The sequence below is a fragment of the Schistocerca piceifrons genome, chromosome 2 (assembly GCF_021461385.2).
Source record: "Schistocerca piceifrons isolate TAMUIC-IGC-003096 chromosome 2, iqSchPice1.1, whole genome shotgun sequence".
Lineage (NCBI taxonomy): Eukaryota > Metazoa > Arthropoda > Insecta > Orthoptera > Acrididae > Schistocerca > Schistocerca piceifrons.
In genome coordinates, this window is record NC_060139.1 from 608,115,719 (window position 1) to 608,138,996 (window position 23,278).

General features: G+C 43.4%; 1 protein-coding gene across 1 annotated transcript; it reads left to right on the forward strand.

Moving 5' to 3' along the window:
• The first annotated feature begins 339 nt into the window (after positions 1-339).
• Positions 340-21,641, forward strand: LOC124777934. Its single transcript, XM_047253487.1, has 5 exons — positions 340-466; positions 3,982-4,209; positions 4,297-4,341; positions 11,207-11,440; positions 21,284-21,641. Exons 1-5 carry the CDS (start codon positions 419-421, stop codon positions 21,347-21,349), a joined length of 621 nt encoding a protein of 206 aa, XP_047109443.1. The 5' UTR covers positions 340-418; the 3' UTR covers positions 21,350-21,641.
• The last annotated feature ends 1,637 nt before the right edge of the window (positions 21,642-23,278 follow it).

Sequence of the window (23,278 nt, forward strand, 5' to 3'; positions counted from 1 at the left end):
AGTGCAGGATCTGCAACTGTAGTAGTTACTTGGTTTCATTTTCTGAACTGGATTCAGTTTCTTCTGGTCATCTTCATTTAGCTCGTCCTCAGTTCTCTGTGTCGTTTCGGGAGAATGCTGGGTTGTAGCCTACGGAAGTAATAATTTGATGGCCTTGTCGTTGCGTGGAAAAAGAAAATGCTGTGTTTTGTCGCGCGGTTGATACTAACATATGCGTATGTGTTACGTAACTAATTAGCCACTACCACAAAGGATTCTAATTTGTCTCATGGTGTGGCCACCTGCACAAACAAATTTCATTTATAGGAGCGTATGGCGATGGTACATTTCGACATTACCCTTGGACGCGCGTGGGTATAAATTAACGACAGCGTATATGTGTCGTCACGTTGACTCGACACTGGGGTAAACTTCCACCATGGCTTCTAAGCTGTTTATTTTCTTGGCTGTATGCGTGGCAGTGCAGGTACGTGTATTTAGTACAATGGCAGTCAAATGAAAACCGAACACTCGCCACAACGGGACCATGGAATGGTCCCATACAGAAGTAATCATCACACACGTTAACACATTTATCCCACTATAAGACAAGACGATCAATTCCTGATTTGTAGAACGCGGTCGGCTGCTGATGAATGCACAGCCGCACTCATTCTTCCACCTCCTCATCTATAGGTCGCCAGAGAGGTGAAAATCACACGGTGAAAGATATGGGATGTGAGTAGGATGTTGCAGTGTTTCCAAAGCAAATCGCTGAAGAACAGCCTTCGTCCGATTGGCAGTGTGGGGGCGGGTTTTATCGTCCAACAGGATGATTCCATCCGACAGCATTCCTGCGTGTTTTTACTTTACAGTGAGTTGCGATTTAGCAAAGTGTCTTCATAGTTCTGCACATAAATTCTGGTTCCAATCCCGAGGAACTCGACGAGCAGGATTGCACCTTAACGCCTGCCCCCACACTGCCAGTCGGACGAAGGTTACCCATCAACAATTTGGTCGGGAAAACTGCAACATCTCCCGTACAGGCCGGATCTTTCACATCTTAGGACACCTGAAAAAAGACATGCGTAGGCGTCGGTTTCAGTCGGACGCGGAGGTGCAAGAGTCGTGACGGTTGTGAATCCGTCAGCGGCCGACAGCGTTCTACGACACAGAATTGATCGTCTCGCCCACCTATGGGATAAATCTCTTAACGCGTGTGGTGATAACTTTTATATCGAACCATCCCATAGTCCCGTTGTGGCGGGTGTTCGAGTTTCATTTGATTTCCCCTCATATCTATGTTTGAAAAACGTTATTTTATACTTAAAGTTGCTTAAGTCAGAACTCACGTTAAGGGTTTATTGTTTAAGAATCTAAGCTGAAGGTGTCTTATTGTTAGCTCTTCTGATCACTAATCTCAACGTATAGTATTGTCCCTTGAAAACGCTGGTACAAGAAGCCAAATATAAAGTATCGTGATCCTTTGAAGAACGATCTTGGAGAGACAGATGTAACTGGAGGATACCCTCATAATTGTGGAGTTGGAAACTACCTGTGAAAGAGGAATAATGAGCGCTGAATAACGTCAGGGAACGAAAAATATCTAACGATAGTCATTCCAATGAGGACACAATAGCCTGCAAGAAATACTAAAAAATTACAAATTAATGGCCATCACGTATTATACTGCAAAAGTTTTCTGAGTGGGTGCATGATTTATTAAAAATTTGAGTACCACAGGAAACAGTAAAAACTGAGAAGAGATGTGTTTGCTCTGAATTAATATTTAGAAGGTATCTGTGAACTGATATGAGTTCATACTCTTTCAGGAGAGTGAGTGTGTCACAGTATGAGCGAATTTTGTCATAGTTAGCTTAGTTACAAGAAGGAAAGAAACCAAATACCAAGTGCAGCGTAGTGAAAGATTCAGTGTTCTTGTAATGACACAGAACCATCTCCAGCAAACTGTAAAGCACGTAATAAGTAACTGATGAAAATCTAGAGAACTGAGAACGGGGTGAGATGGGTGGAGGGAGCGCATAACATGGGCTTCGTAAAAGGAAACAAGAGGAAGGCTTCTGAAATTTTTTAATACTTTCCCACCACTTTTTCATTCTATCACTTCCACATGAATCATGGACCTTGCCGTTGGTGGGGAGGCTTGCATGCCTCAGCGATACAGATGGCCGTACCGTAGGTGCAACCACAACGGAGGGGTATCCATAATGTTACTTATAATCCGTCTTGATTGCAAATTTTTTTGTTCATATGACCAGTTTCGGTTCATTCAGAACCATCTTCAGATCTGATATTTCAGTTACAGGAGTAGCCCGTCCAAATCGAGCAACTATCAGATGCTGCGTCTCTCTCTCTCTCTCTGCTCGCATCGAGACCTCGACGGTACTTCCGGCATTCTATTAAATTCTTCGTGTTACCCCTTCCCCGTCTGAAAAAATTTTGTGAAGTCTTCAGCAACAAGAAGGAGCTGTTGAGCTCAAGAAAAGGGAAGAGGCTAGAGTTATCCAGCTTCGATCAATGGCATAGGTTTTTACAGTAAAATTCATGAAACTACGACAGCTTGTTATAGAATAACAATTGATTATTATTAAATAATGTTAACTTCTTACGATTGCGTACTAAATGATCTTTGACTTTGTGGTAAATTATTTAAGACGTAAGGTTTAACTGACTTTTTAAATATTTAAATTTTAGATACGTCTTTAATCTCCTTGGGTAATGTGTTATATAGTTTTCTACTCTTGCAAAAGATTCTGTTTTGTATTTCTCGTTTGTTTGCTCTTGGTAAAAGTAAGTTTAGTTTAACTCTTGTTCCATGATCATGGATACTGCTGTTTGTGAAATAATTTCTCTTGTTCTTTATGATGAGCATAACACACTGGTAGAGGTGCAACAGGATTGGAGGGATCAGGTAGTGGTACCGAAAGTACCCTATGCCACACACCATTAGATGGCTTGCGGAGTAAGATGTAGATGTAGATGTACTCACTTAATTTAGCCAGAATACCCATATTTTTAAACAGATCTGAATAAAAACCTCCTTTGTGATTTTTAGTTATGATTCTAAAGTCCACTTCTTTAATTTGAAGGATGTGTCCATGTTTTTAGTATGAGACACTCAAAAATGTTTCGATTGCTAAAAGTGAAGTGTATATACGAATAGTATGTACGAGGGCGTGCGGAACAGTAATTCCTCTGATTTTTTTAAATTCCGTTCTCAATATCCGTCGAGATATTACGTGTCGTGTATATTACTTGGTCGACTTTTCCGCTTCGCTGACGTTAGTTGCAAACCTCTGCCGCTAGACGGCTCCGAATTGCAGCGTGTAACAACGCGGTGTGCAATGTAACTGCCTCGGAGAGTGAGAAACTATGTATTGCATTCTAATTTGTAACCGCAGGAAACGTGCCTTCAACTGAAATCCACAGAAGAATGAAAGCTGTGCATTGTGATGGCTGTATCAGCATCAGTATTGTGCGACGTTTGTTTGTTCCTGCTCGTAACGAAGGAAACGGTGGTTGTAACGTGAGTGACAGAGGGCGGAGTGTTTCCAAAACTTAAAGAACACCTCCGAGGGCTTCACTTTGATAGTGATGAAGCGGTGCAAGCAGGGGTGAGGTTTTGTCTCCGTCAAAAATGTCAAACATTCTACAGTGACGGGGTTAACAAACTGGTCTGTCGTCGAGAGAAATGTGTTCGTCGCCAGGGTGACTGTGTTGAGAAATAAATATGTAGATGAGGATGAAGATTTAGAATGTTAACACCGTTAATTTTATTTAAAAAGATTTAAGAATTTTCACAGATGAAAAATTCTGAAGCATTACTTTTCAGCTCGCCCTCGTAACTATAAGACATTGTCTGCTAGACACTGATGACAGGACCGTAAGGGCTGTTTCTTAAAGGGAGGGAAGATAGTGATAGTTTTATCAGGACACGCTACAGATGCCTCGGTAATAACGTCTTTCTCCTGTGATTCGAAGAGCACCGCTGCAGCTCCCGCCCCTGGCATCAGCGACTGGTTCACCCAGGTGGGAAAAATCTTAGAGGGCTTCTACAATGTCAAGAAGAACATGACGCAGCACGCCATAGAGGGTGCCGAGAAGACGTGGCAGAGCATGGTGGACGTCGCTCAGCAGGAGGCGCAGGAGGTCGCCTCGTGGATACAGAACGCCTACAACGCTTCAACCACTGCCTGGAGCAGCATTCAAGTTAGTCTATAGTTACGCGCCACTTTGTCTTTCGCTGGTGACGCCTCCACAACTTCTTATGCACATCGCTTTCTCTTGTGCCTACAGGGGAAACTTCAGGATGCCACGCAGAAGGCAGTGTCGTCCGCACAGGTGAGTTTACAGTACTTTCTTCCCCTCTGAACGATGTACTCCAGTAAGATTGCTTGGCTCAGGGGAAAAAAGTAGAGAATGTTTATGTTTCCTACATTACGATCTACATTTCTTGCATTCATTTCTGACATTTCCGGCTAATATGGTTCAAATGGCTATGAGCACTATGGGACTTAACATCTCTGGTCATCAGTCTCCCAGAACTTAGAACTACTTAAACCCAACTAACCTAAGGACATCACACACATCCATGCCCGAGGCAGGATTCGAACCTGCGACCGTAGCAGTCGCGCGGTTCCGGACTGAGCGCCTGAACCGCTAGACCACCGCGGCCGGCTCCGGCTAATACATTCATGTGACTGTTGAAGAGGTGAAGTCAGAAAGATTCTTTTTTCCATTGATATATCTATGTATAACTCAAAGCTTCTTGAATTATGCGCTTTATAAACGTACTGAACATATTAGTAAGACGATGGTAAAAATTATTCATAAGTCTGAGACGTTATACAGAGTGGAAGTTGTCGAAGTTTCAGAAAGGGGCATCTTGCACCTGATACATAACATATGGTGTATGGCGGAGGTAAAGCAGAGAATAAGGAGGCACATATATGTTCGTCATGAACTATAGTACAAAGTTTGAATGTAAAACTTTCTAAAAACTGTGACAACTGTTAGGATTCGTGGGGGTAGCAGCTAGCAGATACAGTTAAGCAACAATCTGTAGAATCCAATGGTCTTTCTAAAGAAATAACCTACGAAAAATCAATAAGCTATAGAAATACCGAAACAGGTATACGGAAAGTTGAATTGGAAATCAGATAATCAACTATTTAAGATATGATGCTCACACAACGCATGTAGACTGAAGATTTCATCAGAAATTCCGAAAAAAATAAGTTTCTTGCATAGGCTTTTTTTCATTTCCAAGTTATTTTTATTTTGTTTACTACGACTTTTCGGCCCTATATCTGGGGGCATGTAAAATATTTAACCCATTGACAGCATGTGTTTTGGGTTAAAGTTATAATTTTATGTGCAGCCAGTGGTCGGCCGAAATTCATAGATGTAACCATGATATTCGGTTAGGCACAAACGTAAGTCGTAGTAAACGAAATAAAAATGACATCGAAATGAAAAACATCCTTTATTGGAACCGTACTTCTTCCAAGAGAGGCAAGAGGTTTATCACACCCGTGGGCCTTGCTACAAATAAATTTTATTAGAAGTGTTTGGCGAAACATGCAACCGAAGTGAATGATTTGATTCAGAAAAAAAAAATTAACGGTGGGGAAAATTAATGTAGCTAGAGGTAGCTGTATACAGGTCGATGAAAAGAAGTGAGTGAGAAAAAAGGAAAAATGCTACACCTGTGATAGACTGCTTCAATTAAGTGATAGCAGACGGGAGACTTTCATTCGAAAGTAAAATTAATGTTGCATCTTTAATTAACTTTCAGTAGTCATACACGAATGATCCATGAACATTGAGAACAGTAATAGGGAAAAACTGTTATCCAGAAGAAAACCAGAAAAATTTAATAAGCCAATAGAATTAGGATGGCATGAAAATAAATTCTGAATTGAAGATTCACGAGGAAATACAGGAGTCAAAATGGAAAACAAAAAACAAATAGTATGTGATTAAACGACGTCGTAGACTATTGTGTATTAAACCGGGGACCTAGAAACGACGGAGAAGCTTCGTCCTGCCGTAGCCCACAATGGTTCACAACCCCACAATAGGCCACACCATTCCATCCACATCGAACCCAGGGTTATTGTGCGGTACGGCCCCCAGGTGACATCCCCCCCCCCCTCCTCTCAACGGAAACGTCTCACACCAGAGGAGTATATCCCCAAATGTTTGAGTGGTACAGTAATTATGGTGTATGGGAACGTGGTACATGGAGACAGTGTTTGCGCAACAATCGTCGACTTAGTGTAACTGAGGCTGAATAAGGGGAACCAGCCCGCATTCGCCGAGGCAGATGGAAAACCGCCTAAAAACCATCCACAGGCTGGCCGGCACATCGGACCTCGCCACTACTCCGCCAGGTGGATTCGTGGCACGGGCTGGCAAGCCTTCCCTGTCGAGAAGAAGCGTGTTAGACCGCACGACTAGGCGGGCGAGTTCGTAGACCATACACGCATGGCCTTGGAAGAACTGGGAAGCAGAACATCATCCACGAAGCTATGAAAGCACGTCGTCTACGGCGTCACTAAGATTCAGGAAGGACTTCCATATATCTCAGTAGCACCTAACAAAAATACTTTACAGATACTGTTTCGGGTTCACATTGATAAAGAAGAGAAATACAATGTCTATTAAAATTTTATAAGAAATCTTACAACTGAACAACCAAGAACGTCCTTTTCAGAGCATTTGGTTTAAAATTTTTCACAACTTTGATATCGTTGTAGATGTTACTAAAACACTTTAACTTGGCAGTGTTAGTTAGGGGAAGCATGCTTTGAACCGTTGTTGCATAAGATACCACTAGAAGTCGGAACTGACTACATGTTTACAACAGTGGCAATCTAAAAAAGCAACTGCTGGGAAGACGTTACTAAACGCTTTGTGTTCTGGGTGTTGCTTTGGGATGTGCATTGCTTTTGTTTCCTATTTTGAAATTAGTGATGAGTCTGACCAAAGTCCATCAAGTGGTTTGCGTACAACTCCCACGACACCATAAAGGATTGGTGATCCCTATGACAAAGTGTTCTGCCTTGGCAGAAGCACAAACTACGGGTTCAGACACACAGCCCTGGAACAGGAAACCGAAGGTCATTGCCTCCGTCGGCCGTCTCCCACTGCGTCGACTACATCGTTGTGACGCCCGCAATATATTTTGAGGAACAAATAAAGGATAGGAACCTATGACCGGAAATATCATTCAAGGGCGCTAGAGAGTGTTCCTGCACTACACTCCTCTTCTGCAGCAAACGTGGCTTTGTACGCTCTTCAGTGTTACTGAGGCACTAGAGGACGTGTCCGACTCCATGTAATACCCTAAACTCCGACGTTTGTTGCTGAAGGGGACGCCCGACAATAGGTGTTGGCCCCTGTAACTTCGAAGGGCGCTGTGGCGATGAATGAAATTTTCGGACATGCGTTCCCTATCATCAATTCGTTCTTCAAGATGTCCTCTATATCCTCTTCAAGTTTTTTGGTATTGTTTTGCGACAGAAAACAAAAAAAGTGAGAACTAACAGGTAATTATCTCTAGGTAATCATACAATATTACCATAGAAAACAAAATTTTATAAATTCGTTTAATCTATGGAGAAGAATCTTAGGAGATATTCTGTTTTCAGTGTTACACTGAAGTATTACGGATAGTCAAATGAAGGCGAGACAGATGAAAAAAAGAAAGTAACCTGTTTATTATTTTAAAAGTAGTCGCCATAATCGTTAATACATATATCCCACTGTGAGTCTAGACGGTCAATGGCTTCATGGAGAAATGTTTGCGATTGCCTACGGAACTATGATTGTATCCAAGCACACACCTCTTCGTCCGAAGCAAATCGGGGGTCACAAATGTCTTTTTTCAGTACTCCAAAACTATGTAAAATGCATTGAGGAGAGATCGGAAGTTTATAGGGGATGCCTTCTCCGGCCTTCTCGAAACGACCTCCGCCAGATGTGGCCGGAGATTATCCTGCAACAGAGGGATGCCGTCCGTCAACATCCCCGCGTGTTTTCATTTGATGGCGTGCGTCAGTTTTCGCAAAGTGCCCGCATATCACAGTACGTTAATTGTGGTGCCTTCTTCCAGAAAGTCTGTCAGCACCGGGCCCTTACAGTCAAAGAAGAAGGTCATCAGGACTTTCCCGCGGCTGGCGTGGCTGTTGGTTTTAGTACACTGCAGAAGGTTTTCAGGGAAAGCGTTACACATCTTCCATAAAATCCCGATCTCTCCCCAGGCGCTTTCTATATTTTTTTAGGAGCCCTGAAGACAGACATTCTCGGTCGTCGATTTGTTTCGGGCGAAGAGGTGTACGCCTGGGTACGATCATGGTTCCGCAGGCAACCGCAAAGATTTTTCCATGAAGGTATGGACCGTCTACACTCACAGTGGGCTAAATGTATCAACGATTATAACAATTACTTTTAAATTAATAAATAGTTAACTTACTTTTTTCCATCGGTCTTGGTTTCGTTTTTCTCTGTCCTGATATTGGAATTAATAATATTGAATGCCTGTCATTCCATTTTGTAACTGCTAAATTGTATGTATTCTAGATGACTTGGACACATAATTAAAGAGAAACATTTGTCGAGGGAACCAATGGTTTTTTTGCAAATAAGCGTGATCTTTAACTTGTATATGAAGACCTTGGCTGTGATTAGTGGTAAGGGACAGTAGACGAGAAACAGAATTATTGCATGTAAAACATGATACATGATATTTTTTCTTAATATTACTTGTTAGTTTCACGCTAAACAAAGAAACTGCAGCTCAGTCTATAACTTATGGTTATAACTAGTGGAAAATTTGTCAGGATGTGTGCAGGTCGACTATGTTCAGTGCCAGAACCCGCCCTGCCGGTGGTAATAACGAGTGCGATGTTCGTGCCAGGAAGATGATTTTCGGGGACCAGTTATACAAATCCGAAGGTAACATAGAGAACTACGACTCACGTAAGATTGTGAATATGTTGCTGATCGGAAAAGCGCTTCGAGAGTTATCGGTAATCAGTTGAATGTGAATAGTTACACGACAAGTTAAGTAACTAACTTTGCCCCTGAGGAGTGCCGCTGTAATACGGTGGAAACATTGGTTTTACAGTTTATTATTAAAGAATTTTATACAATGGCGTGTTACAACACGCAGAATAATTTTAATCGTCGAAACAATATTAAATTTGGTCCGTTACCATTGTTTAGTCAAATTTACGTGATACGATGAGGGCAGAAATGTCGAGGGTCATCGATAACATTATATACTGAGGCGACAGAAGTCTTGGGTTACCTCCTAATATCATGTCGGACCTCGTTTTACCCGGCGTAGTGCAGGAACTAGATGTGGCATGGACTGAGCAATTTTTATAAATCGGCTGCAGAAATATATTGAACCATGCTGCCTCTATTGCCGTTAATAGTTGTGGAAGTGTTGCCGGTGCAGGATTTTGTGCACGTCCTCTCGTTTATGTCCGATAAATGTTCGATGAGATTCACTTCGGGCGATTTGGGGGCCAAATCATTCTCTCTAATTGTCGCAAAGCAATCGCGAGCAGTTGTGGCCCGTGACATGGCGCCTTGTTATCCATAAAAATTCAACCGTTGTTTGAGAACATGAAGTCCATGAATGGCTGCAAATGTTGTCCAAGTAGCCGTTCGTAGCCATTTCCAGTCAATGTTCCTGTTAACCCCGTCTACACCATTATGGAGCCACAACAGCTTGTACAGTGTCTCGTTGTGAACAGGGGTGCGTGGCTTCGTGGGGTCTACGCTACACTGGACACCTACCATCAGCTGGAACTGACCTTACTAGGCCACGGTTTTCCCGTCGTCTATAGTCCAAGCGATATGGTCACTCTACGCAAACGCTGCTGCTCTCTGTCGTTAAGACCGTCAGCCACTGTGTTATCCGTGGTGATAGATAACGCCCGACATTTGGTTTTCTCGGCAGGTTCTTGACAAAGTACTTCTCGGAAAACTGAACTTCACAATAATTTCCGAAATGGAATGTCCCATGCGTCAAGCTCCAACTACCATTCCGCGATCAAAGTCTGCTAATTTCCGTGCTCGTTTGTACCTCGTATACGTCATATGCATATGTGCATGCCGCTATGCGATGGCTTTTATCGCCTCAGCGTATGCGTGCCGTAGCAAGGCGATAGGGAAATTAATTTTATACTTCGCTGAATCATAGATTAATTTTTCGAGTTGTTATATTTTTCATTATTACAAAAACTGATGATGCAAAACTTAGTATCACAAACTGAAGCAATTCAGACCTTTTAAATTCGTATTTTTGAGAAGTTTCACGATGGTGTTTCATCATCGCGCTCAGGAAGGAACAGCATAAGTTAATTATAACTCACGTGAAGAGCACTCAGTTTGCAAGTAAACAAAGTTTTCCGCAGCTCGTGGTCTAGTGGCTGGCGTTGCTACATCTGAATCCCGGGACCGAGCGAGAAGGCGCAGTGGTTAGCACACTGGACTCGAATTCTGGAGGACGAGGGTTCAATCCCGCGACCGACCATTCTGATTTAGGTTTTCTGTGATTTCTCTAAATCTCTATAGGCCAATTCCGGAATGGTTCCTTTGAAAAGGGCACGGCCGACATTCTTCATCATCCTTTTCTAATCCGATGAGACCGATGACCTCGCTGTTTGGTCTCCTCCCCCAAAACAACCCAACCCAACCTTGGATCACGGGGACCCGGGTTCGATTGCCGGTCGGTTTGGGGGTTTTCTCTACCAAGGGACTGGGTGTTTGTGTTGTCCTCATCACTTCATCATCATCCTCATCATTCATGGCTGTGGCTAGACTGGACTGTGAAAAAACTGGGACTTTGTGCGGGCGCTGATGACCTCGCATTTGAGTGCCCCACAAACCAAACATCATCAAGTAACAAAGTTAAGTACCCAATGACGCATTTTAAGAGTAAAATTTTTCATATGATTAAAATTTTAAAAATACGTCACTACTCTTGAAATATTTTAATATAGGACGTGAATCAAGCGGATGTGAAATATCCTGTTATGAGCTTTTATTGAAACTTCACAGAAAAACTTCAGAAAACAACCATCTCGTCACTTACCACTGTTTACAGCCGAGGGCTTCTTGTAAGGTAGCGCCACTTGTGTAAAAACTATACAGTCCTCCCTGATCTGTCGCCGCTGTTGGCTTCCAGCAAGCACTGATCTCCGCCGGGCAGCAGATCTCGCAAGAGGCGTCCCAGCTGGTGCAGGAAGCGGCCGCCAACCTGCAGAGCGCGGTGAGCTCCATCCCCAGTAAGACCCAGGAGGCCTTCCAGACGGCCATGCAGTTCGTGGAGCGTGGAGAAGCAGCCCTGCAGCAGCTCCAGCAAGCCAAGGCGAACGCCGCCAGCGCCGTCATCCAGAGCATCACAAAGTCGCTCCAGCAGGTGCGTACCACAACGGTGCCCGCGCTAGTGATTTCCTGACAGAAGTCTTCCTCTGGCTGCCTTATATTTAAGTTAACAAAATTGGACTTAGTTAATCACAAAATGGGAGGGGGGCCGGGCTATAGCATGATCATCGAAAGGGTTGACTAGGTTTAGAAGTAAAAAGGCAGTATTGGATACACCGGAAATTATTATGCGTGACATGCACATCGCCTACAACGCATGCAGCGTGTGGATTATATGTATGTTCTCCTACAGCTCTACAGTCCGTATATCTTGATAGGTTTCTTGCTGTCAGACCCTTTCACTCTATGTTGGTAGATGCTCAGTCGGCCATGAAAAGCAACGCTGAAGTAACGCCGACTAAATATGCACAAAGCAAAGGCCGCCTAACTCGAGCTTAGAGGCAGGGCCTGTAATTTGGTAAAAATTTCGGGCGTTGGATGCTAGTTAACTTGCTTGATAATGTTTAAAGTTCAACTAATTAGGATTTATTATCTCCAAAAAAAGTTGTGAGTGGTTATCAAGTCTGTATTTACCGTTAAAACTATCACTGGTGTAAGTTAGTTACTGCTTTTACTAGAAGGACCCATACTTATCCGCGAGTTACTCGTTTACTGATTTGTAGGGAAGAAGTGCCCGCCCAAATAATCCGAGACGTTCACGAAACAGGCCACGGTGAGCATTAAGTACGGCAGAAAAGTTCATAAGCAAATGATTTCCAAACTGAGTTACATAAAAACACCAAACTCACATTAAAAGGTTTAGTACTGTAGCCGCTTCATACTTCCGATAACAGAACCGACAGAACGTAAGATTTCCATCTCAACAAAAATTTGTATGGCACGGTCCCACATTGAACTGTACCGTAAGACGGATCCCGAGTGACACCTTGAGACAAAGAACTGTACCCCAAAGAACTACATAAAGCGCGGGAACAGCTTATTTCCTATTGGTTGAAGGTTTAGGCAGCCAACCAGAAAAGGTCCAGCCCTCAGATACTCTCGGTAGCTAATAAATCATCCAGGACAACTACAAAAGGCAGCTTGTAAAAGAAATTCTGAATTTACGAAACCCAATTTAGTTTAGATAAACCAAATTCCCTCCCCCCATGAACCACGGACCTTGGCGTTGGTGGGGAGGCTTGCGTGCCTCAGCGATACAGATAGCCGTACCGTAGGTGCAACCACAACGGAGGGGTATCTGTTGAGAGGCCAGACAAACGTGTGGTTTCTGAAGAGGGGCACCAGCCTTTTCAGTAGTTTCAGGGGCAACAGTCTGGATGATTGACTGATCAGGCCTTGTAACACTAACCACAATAGCCTTGCTGTTCTGGTACTGCGAACGGCTGAAAGCAACTGGAAACTACAGCCGGAATTTTTCCCGAGGGCATCCAGCTTTGCTGTATGATTAAATGATGATGGCGTCCTCTTGGGTAAAATGTTCCGGAGGTAAAATAGTCCCTCATTCGGATATCCGGGGGGGGACTACTCAAGAGGACGTCGTTATCAGGAGAAAGAAAACTGGCGTTCTACGGATCGGAGCGTGTAATGTCAGATCCCTTAATCGAGCAGATAGGTTAGAAAATTTAAAAAGGGAAATGGATAGGTTGAAGTTAGATATAGTGGAAATTAGTGAAGTTCGGTGGCTTGAGGAACAAGACTTTTGGTCAGGTGAATACAGGGTTATAAACACAGAATCAAATAGGGGTAATGCAGGAGTAGGTTTGATAATGAATAAAAAAATAGGAGTACGGGTAATCTACTACAAACAGCATAGTGAACGCATTATTGTGGCCAAGATAGACACGAAGCCCACGCCTACTACAGTAGTAAAAGTTTATATGCCAACTAGCTCTGCAGATGATGAAGAAATTGATGAAATGTATGATGAGATGAAAGAAATTATTCAGGTAGTGAAGGGAGACGAAAATTTAGTAGTCATGGGTGACTGTAATTCAAGCGTAGGAAAAGGGAGAGAAGGAAAGTAGTAGGTTAATATGGATTGGGGGGGTAAGAAATGAAAGAGGAAGCCGTCTGGTAGAATTTTGCGCAGGGCATAATTTAATCATAGCTAACACTTCGTTTAAGAATCATGAAAGAAGGTTGTATACATGGAAGAACCCTGGAGATACTAAAAGGTATCAGATAGATTATATAATGGTAGGACAGAGATTTAGGAACCAGGTTTTAAATTGTAAGACATTTCCAGGGGCAGATGTGGACTCTGACCACAACCTATAGGTTATGAACTGTAGATTAAAACTGAAGAAACTGCAAAAAGGTGGGAATTTAAGGAGATGGGACCTGGATAAACTGAAAGAACCAGAGGTTGTACAGAGTTTCAGGGAGAGCATAAGGGAACAATTGACAGGAATGGGGGAAAGAAATACAGTAGAAGAATAATGGGCAACTTTGAGGGATGAAATAGTGAAGGCAACAGAGGATCAAATAGGTAAAAAGACGAGGGCTAGTAGAAACCCTTGGGTAACAGATGAAATATTGAATGTAATTAATGAAAGGAGAAAATATAAAAATGCAGTAAATGGATTTAGAGGCTTCTCTCACTAGGGGTAAGATAGATACTGCATACAGGAAAATTAAAGAGACCTTTGGAGAAAGGAGAACCACTTGCATGAATATCAAGAGCTTTAATGTAAACCCAGTCCTAAGCAAAGAAGGGAAAGCAGAAAGGTGGAAGGAGTATATAGAGGGTCTATACAAGGGCGATGTACTTGAGGACACTATTATGGAAATGGAAGAGGATGTAGATGACGATGAAATGGGAGATATGATACTGCGTGAAGAGTTTGACAGGGCACTGAAAGACCTGAGTCGAAACAAGGCCCCGGGAGTAGACAACATTCCATTAGAACTACTGACAGCCTTGGGAGAGCCAGTCCTGACAAAGCTCTAGCATCTGGCGAGCAAGTTGTATGACACAGGCGAAATACCCTCAGACTTCAAGAAGAATATGATACACTCCTGGAAATGGAAAAAAGAACACATTGACACCGGTGTGTCAGACCCACCATACTTGCTCCGGACACTGCGAGAGGGCTGTACAAGCAATGATCACACGCACGGCACAGCGGACACACCAGGAACCGCGGTGTTGGCCGTCGAATGGCGCTAGCTGCGCAGCATTTGTGCACCGCCGCCGTCAGTGTCAGCCAGTTTGCCGTGGCATACGGAGCTCCATCGCAGTCTTTAACACTGGTAGCATGCCGTGACAGCGTGGACGTGAACCGTATGTGCAGTTGACGGACTTTGAGCGAGGGCGTATAGCGGGCATGCGAGAGGCCGGGTGGACGTACCGCCGAATTGCTCAACACGTGGGGCGTGAGGTCTCCACAGTACATCGATGTTGTCGCCAGTGGTCGGCGGAAGGTGCACGTGCCCGTCGACCTGGGACCGGACCGCAGCGACGCACGGATGCACGCCAAGACCGTAGGATCCTATGCAGTGCCGTAGGGGACCGCACCGCCACTTCCCAGCAAATTAGGGACACTGTTGCTCCTGGGGTATCGGCGAGGACCATTCGCAACCGTCTCCATGAAGCTGGGCTACGGTCCCGCACACCGTTATGCCGTCTTCCGCTCACGCCCCAACATCGTGCAGCCCGCCTCCAGTGGTGTCGCGACAGGCGTGAATGGAGGGACGAATGGGGACGTGTCGTCTTCAGCGATGAGAGTCGCTTCTGCCTTGGTGCCAATGATGGTCGTATGCGTGTTTGGCGCCGTGCAGGTGAGCGCCACAATCAGGACTGCATACGACCGAGGCACACAGGGCCAACACCCGGCATCATGGTGTGGGGAGCGATCTCCTACACTGGCCGTACACCACTGGTGATCGTCGAGGGGACACTGAATAGTGCACGGTACATCCAAACCGTCATCGAACCCATCGTTCTACCATTCCTAGACCGGCAAGGGAACTTGCTGTTCCAACAGGACAATGCACGTCCGCATGTATCCCGTGCCACCCAACGTGCTCTAGAAGGTGTAAGTCAACTACCCTGGCCAGCAAGATCTCCGGATCTGTCCCCCATTGAGCATGTTTGGGACTGGATGAAGCGTCGTCTCACGCGGTCTGCACGTCCAGCACGAACGCTGGTCCAACTGAGGCACCAGGTGGAAATGGCATGGCAAGCCGTTCCACAGGACTACATCCAGCATCTCTACGATCGTCTCCATGGGAGAATAGCAGCCTGCATTGCTGCGAAAGGTGGATATACACTGTACTAGTGCCGACATTGTGCATGCTCTGTTGCCTGTGTCTATGTGCCTGTGGTTCTGTCAGTGTGATCATGTGATGTATCTGACCCCAGGAATGTGTCAATAAAGTTTCCCCTTCCTGGGACAATGAATTCACGGTGTTCTTATTTCAATTTCCAGGAGTGTAATTCCAATCCCAAGGAAAACAGGTGTTAACAGATGTGAAAATTACCGAACTATCAGTTTCATAAGTCACAGCTGCAAAATACTAACGCAAATTCTTTACAGACGAATGGAAAGACTGGCAGAAGCCGACCTCGGGGAAGATCACTTTGGATTCCGTAGAAATGTGGGAACACGTGAGGCAATACTGACCCTACGACTTATCTTAGAAGAAAGATTAAGGAAAGGCAAACCTACGTTTCTAGCACTTGTAGACTTAGAGAAAGCTTTTGACAATGTTGACTGGAATACTCTCTTTCAAATTCTGAAGGTGGCAGCGGTATAATACAGGGAGCGAAAGGCTATTTAGCCGGCCGCGGTGGCCTTGCGGTTCTGGCGCTGCAGTTCGGAACCGCGGGACTGCTACGGTCGCAGGTTCGAATCCTGCCTCGGGCAAGGGTGTGTGTGATGTCCTTCGGTTAGTTAGGTTTAAGTAGTTCTAAGTTCTAGGGGACTTATGACCTAAGATGTTGAGTCCCATAGTGCTCAGAGCCATTTGAACCATTTTTTGAAAGGCTATTTACAATTTGCACAGAAACCAGATGGCAGTTATAAGAGTCGAGGGGTATGAAAGGGAAGCAGTGGTTGGGATGGGAGTGAGACAGGGTTGTAGCCTATCCCCGATGTTATTCAATCTGTATATTGAGCAAGCAATAAAGGAAACAAAAGAAAAGTTCGGAGTAGGTATTAAAATCCATGGAGAAGAAATAAAAGCTTTGAGGTTCGCCGATGACATTGTAATTCTGTCAGAGACAGCAAAGGACTTGGAAGATCAGTTGAACGGAATGGACAGTGTCTTGCAAGGAGGGCATAAGATGAACATCAACAAAAGCAAAACGAGGATAATGGAATGTAATCGAATTAAGTCGGGTGATTCTGAGGGAATTAGATTAGGAAATGACACACATAAAGTAGTATAGGAGTTATGCTATTTGGGGAGCAAAATAACTGATGATGGTCGGAGTAGAGAGGATATAAAATGTAGACTGGCAATGGCAAGGAAAGCGTTTCTGAAGAAGAAAAATTTGTTAACATCGAGTGTAGATTTAAGTGTCAGGAAGTCATTTCTGAAAGTATTTGTGTGGAGTGTAGCCATGTATGGAAGTGAAACGTGGACGATAAATAGTGTAGACAAGAAGAGAATAGAAGCTTTCGAAATGTGGTGCTACAGAAGAATGCTGAAGATTAGATGGGTAGATCACATAACTAATGAGGAGGTATTGAATAGAATTGGGGAGAAGAGGGGTTTGTGGCACAATTTGACTAGAAGAAGGGATCGTTTGGTAGGACATGCTCTGAGACATCGAGGGATCACGAATTTAGTATTGGAGGGCAGCGTGGAGGGTAAAAATCGTAGAGGAAGACCAAGGGATGAATACACTAAGCAGAATCAGTAAGATGTAGGTTGCAGTAGGTACTGGGAGATGAAGAAGCTTGCACAGGATAGAGTAGCATGGAGAGCTGCATCAAACCAGTCTCAAGACTGAAGACCACAACAACAACAACAAACCAAATTCGAATTATCCCCGGAAACGAACTACTAATTGCTTTCACGCTAACATTTCTTGTGGCTGTTTTTATACAAAAGTGTGTATATTGGACGCACGTTACATACATTACGTGATTCATGATTGCAGAGTTTTCCCACTCGTACATTTTACATAAACTACTGGCCATTAAAATTGCTACACCACGAAGATGACGTGCTACAGACGTGAAATTAAACCAACAGGAAAAAGATGCTGTTATATGCAAATGATTAGCTGTTCAGAGCATTCACACAAGGTTGGGGCCGGTGGCGACACCTACAGCGTGCTGACATGAAGAAAGTTTCCAACCGATTTCTCATACACAAACAGCAGTTGACCGGCGTTGCCTGGTGAAACGTTGTTGTGATGGGTCGTGTAAGGAGGAGAAATGCGTACCATCACATTTCCGACTTTGATAAAGATCGGATTGTAGCCTATCGCGATTTCGGTTTATCGTATCGCGACATTGCTGCTCGCGTTGGTCGAGATCCAATGACTGTTAGCAGAATATGGAATCTGTGGGTTCAGGAGGGTAATACGGAACGCCGTGCTGGATCCCAACGGCCTCGTATCCCTAGCAGTCGAGATGACAGGCATCTTATCTGCATGGCTGTAAAGGATCGTGCAGCCACGTCTCGATCCCTGAGTCAGCAGATGGGGACGTTTGCAAGACAACAACCAACTGCACTAACAGTTCGACGATATTTGCAGCAGCATGGACTATCAGCTCGGAGACCATGGCTGCAGTTACCATTGACGCTGCATCACAGACAGAAGCGACTGCGATGGTGTACTCAACGACGAATCTGGGTCACGAATGGCAAAACGTCATTTTTTCGCATGAATCCAGGTTCAGTTTACAGCATCATGATGGTCGCATCCGTGTTTGGCGACATCGCGGTGAACGCACATTGGAAGCGTGTATTCGTCATCGCCACACTGGCGTATCAGCCTGCGTGATGGTATGGGGTGCCATTGGTTACACGTCTCTGTCACCTCTTGTTCACATGAACGGCACTTTGAACAGTGGACGTCACATTTCAGATGTGTTACGACCCGTGGCTCTATCCTTCATTCGATCCCTGCGAAGACCTACATTTCAGCAGGATAATGCACGACCGCATGTTGCAAGTCCTGTACGGGCCTTTCTGGATACAGAAAATGTTCGACTGCTGCCCTGGCCAGCACATTCTCCAGATCTTTCACCAACTGAAAAGGTCTGGTCAATGGTGGCCGAACAACAATACGCCAGTCATTACTGTTGATGAACTGTGGTATCGTGTTGAAGCTGCATGGACAGCTGTACCTATACACGCCATCCAAGCTCTGTTTGACTCCATGCCCAGGCGTATCAAGGCCGTTATTACGGCCAGAGGTGGTTGTTCTGGGTACTGATTTCGCAGGATCTATGACCTCAAATTGCGTGAAAATGTAATCACATGTCAGTTCTAGTATAATATATTTGTCCAATGAATACCCGTTTATCATCAGCATTTCTTCTTGGTGTAGCAATTTTAATGGCCAATAGTGTATTTTTAATAATATAAAACATTCACACTTTACGTATATCCTCCACACACGCTCTCAGTCTCTCCGCAAGACTCTTAACGAAACATAGCTAAAAAATAATTTTAAAATGGTTACTATTACGTCAGCAGCCCATCGCAGTGATAGCAAAGAAAATTCCAGGACAACAATTTATATGAAGCGAATCTTTTTAGTTATAGTTTTAAATGTGACTGGAAATGAAGACATTAGAAGCTTTAGGTCTCTTTTGCAGTACCGGAAAATGTACGATGGGTTTTAGCTAAAATTTTTTATCTCCGAAGGTACTGAAGGTAATGGACTGAGATTTTTATAGTGTGCATGCATTATCAATGCAAGTCTGTATATGGCAGCTTCAGCTCTGTTTTGCAGTACCAAAAGAGGTATTATGGTTTATAGGTAAAATTTTGTATTTCCGCAAGTACTGAAGATAATGAGCTGAGGTTTTTCACTATTAGTACAAGTCTTCGTATGGATTATGAAAAACATCGAATTAAATTTAATATTATTTCTTTAGATTTAATGTGCATAACGAATCTATCAGTCGATGGGCAAGCTAGACACCCCAGCAGCGACAGCCTCAATTGCGCTCATGTGAAAACAAAAAAACTGCTCTCTTCCCTGTTACGCGACAAGACACTACCTACGATATCTTACTTCACTGTAAGATGTTAAGTCTCGGTATAATCTGCTACGTTACAAACGGTATTTTCATAAGGCATTGAAACTCTCGATTTTGAGTAGCCCTCACATCTACTCCGAGCCAACATTCCTATCATTGCGAGGCATTATCTCAAGAATACGAATACAGATTTTCTTGCGCACATTACTTTAAGTCTGCTTTCTAAGCACATATAGACATTTATTGTATAGCTGTCAGCTCATAGTAATGCTATCGCCCCCAATAGAGAAGCTTGTCTACGATGGGTAGTCGCCCTTCACTTCTCGCAATATCTGTAGTGTTACGTCCATATACGTCCTATGTATGTCATTATTTTACAATAAATAACATTGAGTAACTTAAAAGATTCTACACATTAGCAAAAATATGTTGGCTTTATCGATCTAAGGAAGTAGTTTCACAGGAATCAAATAATTATGAAAACTGGTTGAACGTCAGTATAGAAACAGTTCACTGGCTCAAAGTTGAACACAGCGTGATTATATTACTATGTTGCTTAACACCTGTTACCTAACCAAACTGAAAGATGTATAGAAACGTCAATAATGGTAATGATGTTCAAAGTTTTTAAGAGATTATCAACCGATAAGTTACTGTATGTACATTTACTTTAGTACGAAGACAACATCTCTAAGTGAGACCAAATTTTTCTGAATTTGTTCTAACTTTTTTGTGTTTCTTGACTTTTTTCTACTTTAAATAGTTTTATATATTTTAGAAAGCGTGCTTAAATATGGCTACTACCTGACGTAAAAGTTCCACAACTGGATATTTTCTAAATGGCTCTATGTATCGAAGAAAAGACTAACGTAATTTCAGTGGAGGTGTATACATTTTAATGACATACAAAACCTTCCGGAACGAGACGTCCAGTACAAGCTTTGATCATATTTGCTGTGAAATTTTTGCGAAAATAGCTAGGATAATTTTAATCATTAATCGTGATACATGTCGTCGATTAATATACCTTCCACCGTATATTTCGACAACTTGCTTAGCAGTTATATCACACTCACCGTAAATTAAGTAATATCGAGCTTTTCTTCATTGGTGATTGTTATATTACAGGCACAAATGCATAAACACTAGACTCCACATACAACGATACTGATTGGTGCGCACGGTTTTCCGGCATCGGGACAAGTTTGTTGAGCGATGCTTACCCCTTCAGCATCCAGGTAGCTGTCTTCAGCTTTACCTAGCTATGTTTTTGAAACTTTTCACAGCATACCATATAAAACGTTACATCGATGAAGCCCTCCCTCCAATGGATTTCGAATGTCGTCGAAAATAGCATGTCGTTCCATTGGAAAATAAATTGCTTCTTATATTCGTACATAAGAAAGATTCATGTACTACCAACACAGAACATTCTCTCTCGCTTACCTTGCTGTTATATGCCGGAAACTTTGTTTCGATATCTAGAATCATTTACGGAATAGCCTACTGAGGAATACAAGTTATGTGGTTCAGCACTTCAACACATGCATATAAAACGTTCAATACATCACAAATATCATTCTAAGGAGCAATGGTGGAATAATAGTTCTTCACGATGTAGAGTATCGCAAAGTTTAGATTTAGAGGCGCAATAGCTGCGCCTTGAGTCTTTATAGAGCGGTGATATCGATTACTCCTTTGTGTTGCAGGGCCTCCAGAACGTCAGGTCTCTGCTCAATAAGGCGTCCGCCGAAGTCAACAAGAGCACCAGCTAAGTCAGCGACTTGTACAGCAGTAACTCCAGCTCCTGCGTACAAAGAGCTGTACTCATGTAGCCGGTGTCGCTAATATTGTATTCGTGGTGATAAAATAAATCCTATGATCAAACAACTTGAAAAGTGGGAGTGCCTTTGATTGAAGGCATGAAAGGTGAACATATGTTACTTAAACAGTTACTCATTCGAAAAAGAAAATATTATGAGCAAACTCTGGACACGATTTCCGATGTTACGGTTAAGGATTTGTTAGTAAAACTGTCGGTGATTCGAATAAAAATACTGAAAGCAATGTCTGATGATGATTTGAAATGATTTTCAAAAGACACATTACTGACTAACCATTTAGAAACAAGAACTACTCATTAACATAATTTTCAGCACTTTCTCAATGCATGGTTCGTACAATATGAATATTATGACACAAGTGCAGCTTTTACGTGTTGGGCTTTGCCGTAATGTACTTGAAGAGGTCAGACACGGCCACACCAAGAAGCACAGTTGTGGATGGATATTTTGTATACATGAAGCATCGACATATGTTTAAAACAATTCTGGAACAAAAATGTTCGAAACCAATTTATTTATTTATTTATTTTTTGATAATGTTTTGACTGGTTTTGATGCTGCCTGGAAGGACATCCTCTCATATGCCAACTTCATTTCAGAGTAGTATTTACATCCAACTTCATCAATTACTAGCTGACAACTTCGGCGTTACCCAGGTATTCATTTTGCCTATTTTCTATTAGGAAAGAAACCTTACGTGTACTCCTGCAGTAGATGCGGTGTGAGATGATCTATGATTGCTTCTGTACGCTGGGCGCAGCTGCTTCTCGTGTCTACAACACAGAGTACCAAAATATCAGAAGTGCAAGGGCTGTGTTGCAGAGGACGACAGTAGCGTTCCAAGTGGCGTGGCAGTGAACTAGGAACACGTGAAATACGAGTACTAGATGATAATATTCTGGTAGTCTGGAGGTAAAGTGTATTTATTTATAAGACTGAATATTGCAAATGCGACTGTGCGGCTGTTATCGAGTGGAAATTACGTTCCTGATTACAACTTTCTTGTGCAGATTGCACGCTTTGTATTGCAACTTAATTATGTGTCTCGTATTCTGCTTACTTTTCGTTCTCATTCGTAATATTGGGCGAGGTAAATGATTGCATATTTGTTTTTGCTTTATATGAAACAGAAACCGGTTTCGTCACATCGTATTCTGTGGACTCCTGTCTTTGGTACTGCTTATGAATCCGTGTGTGAACTGCATACCTAGCCGGACTGGCACTCCTGGAAGAAATGATACTGCAGAGAAACGGCTAACTCCTGGAAGAAAGGATACTGCGGATAAATGGCTTAGCCTCAGCCTAGGGGATGTTTACAGAATAAATCCATATTCCTTGCCGCCATTTATTTTTATGTGCCATGTCGGAGGCAGTCGCCAAATAGACGGGCAACCCTTCGGGCAGTACCATCACGCGGGCAGCTACAGTTGCCCCTGCACGCCTCAACATCCCAAGTGCGACCCACGACAAGAGATCGTCGTGACCGGCCACCACGAGTCGAAACCGGCGCCTGCCAATATGGAAGCCACTCGCGTCTGCGCGTCACGTGTCAGGTAAATAGTTCCAACAGTATTCCGCCGCGGGCAGCTACATAAGGCAGCGACAGGACAATACGAGTCAGTCAGGCTTCAAGAGCCTCTCCTGGTTCAGACGACGGGTGCTACTCACCCCATCAAACAGGATTAATCTGGAAGTCCATCGTTAGGGACAAACACCGTTGTCAGAAGTCATCGTTGTTACTTCTTCCGGACTCCCAAGCCACCTGATATGCAGGGACGTTAGCTTCTGCAGTAGGATAGCGTGTTCATCATTATTGACGTTGTTCTGAATTAGACGTTCTGGCTTTCAGACAGAAACTCC

Bases quoted from the DNA above. Each gene is read 5' to 3' on its own strand.
- LOC124777934 (XM_047253487.1), top strand. From the start codon at position 419: ATGGCTTCTAAGCTGTTTATTTTCTTGGCTGTATGCGTGGCAGTGCAG. The intron at 4,210-4,296 runs GTTAGTCTATAG...TTGTGCCTACAG, and splicing joins CTGCCTGGAGCAGCATTCAA to GGGAAACTTCAGGATGCCAC. The intron at 4,342-11,206 runs GTGAGTTTACAG...GTTGGCTTCCAG, and splicing joins AGGCAGTGTCGTCCGCACAG to CAAGCACTGATCTCCGCCGG.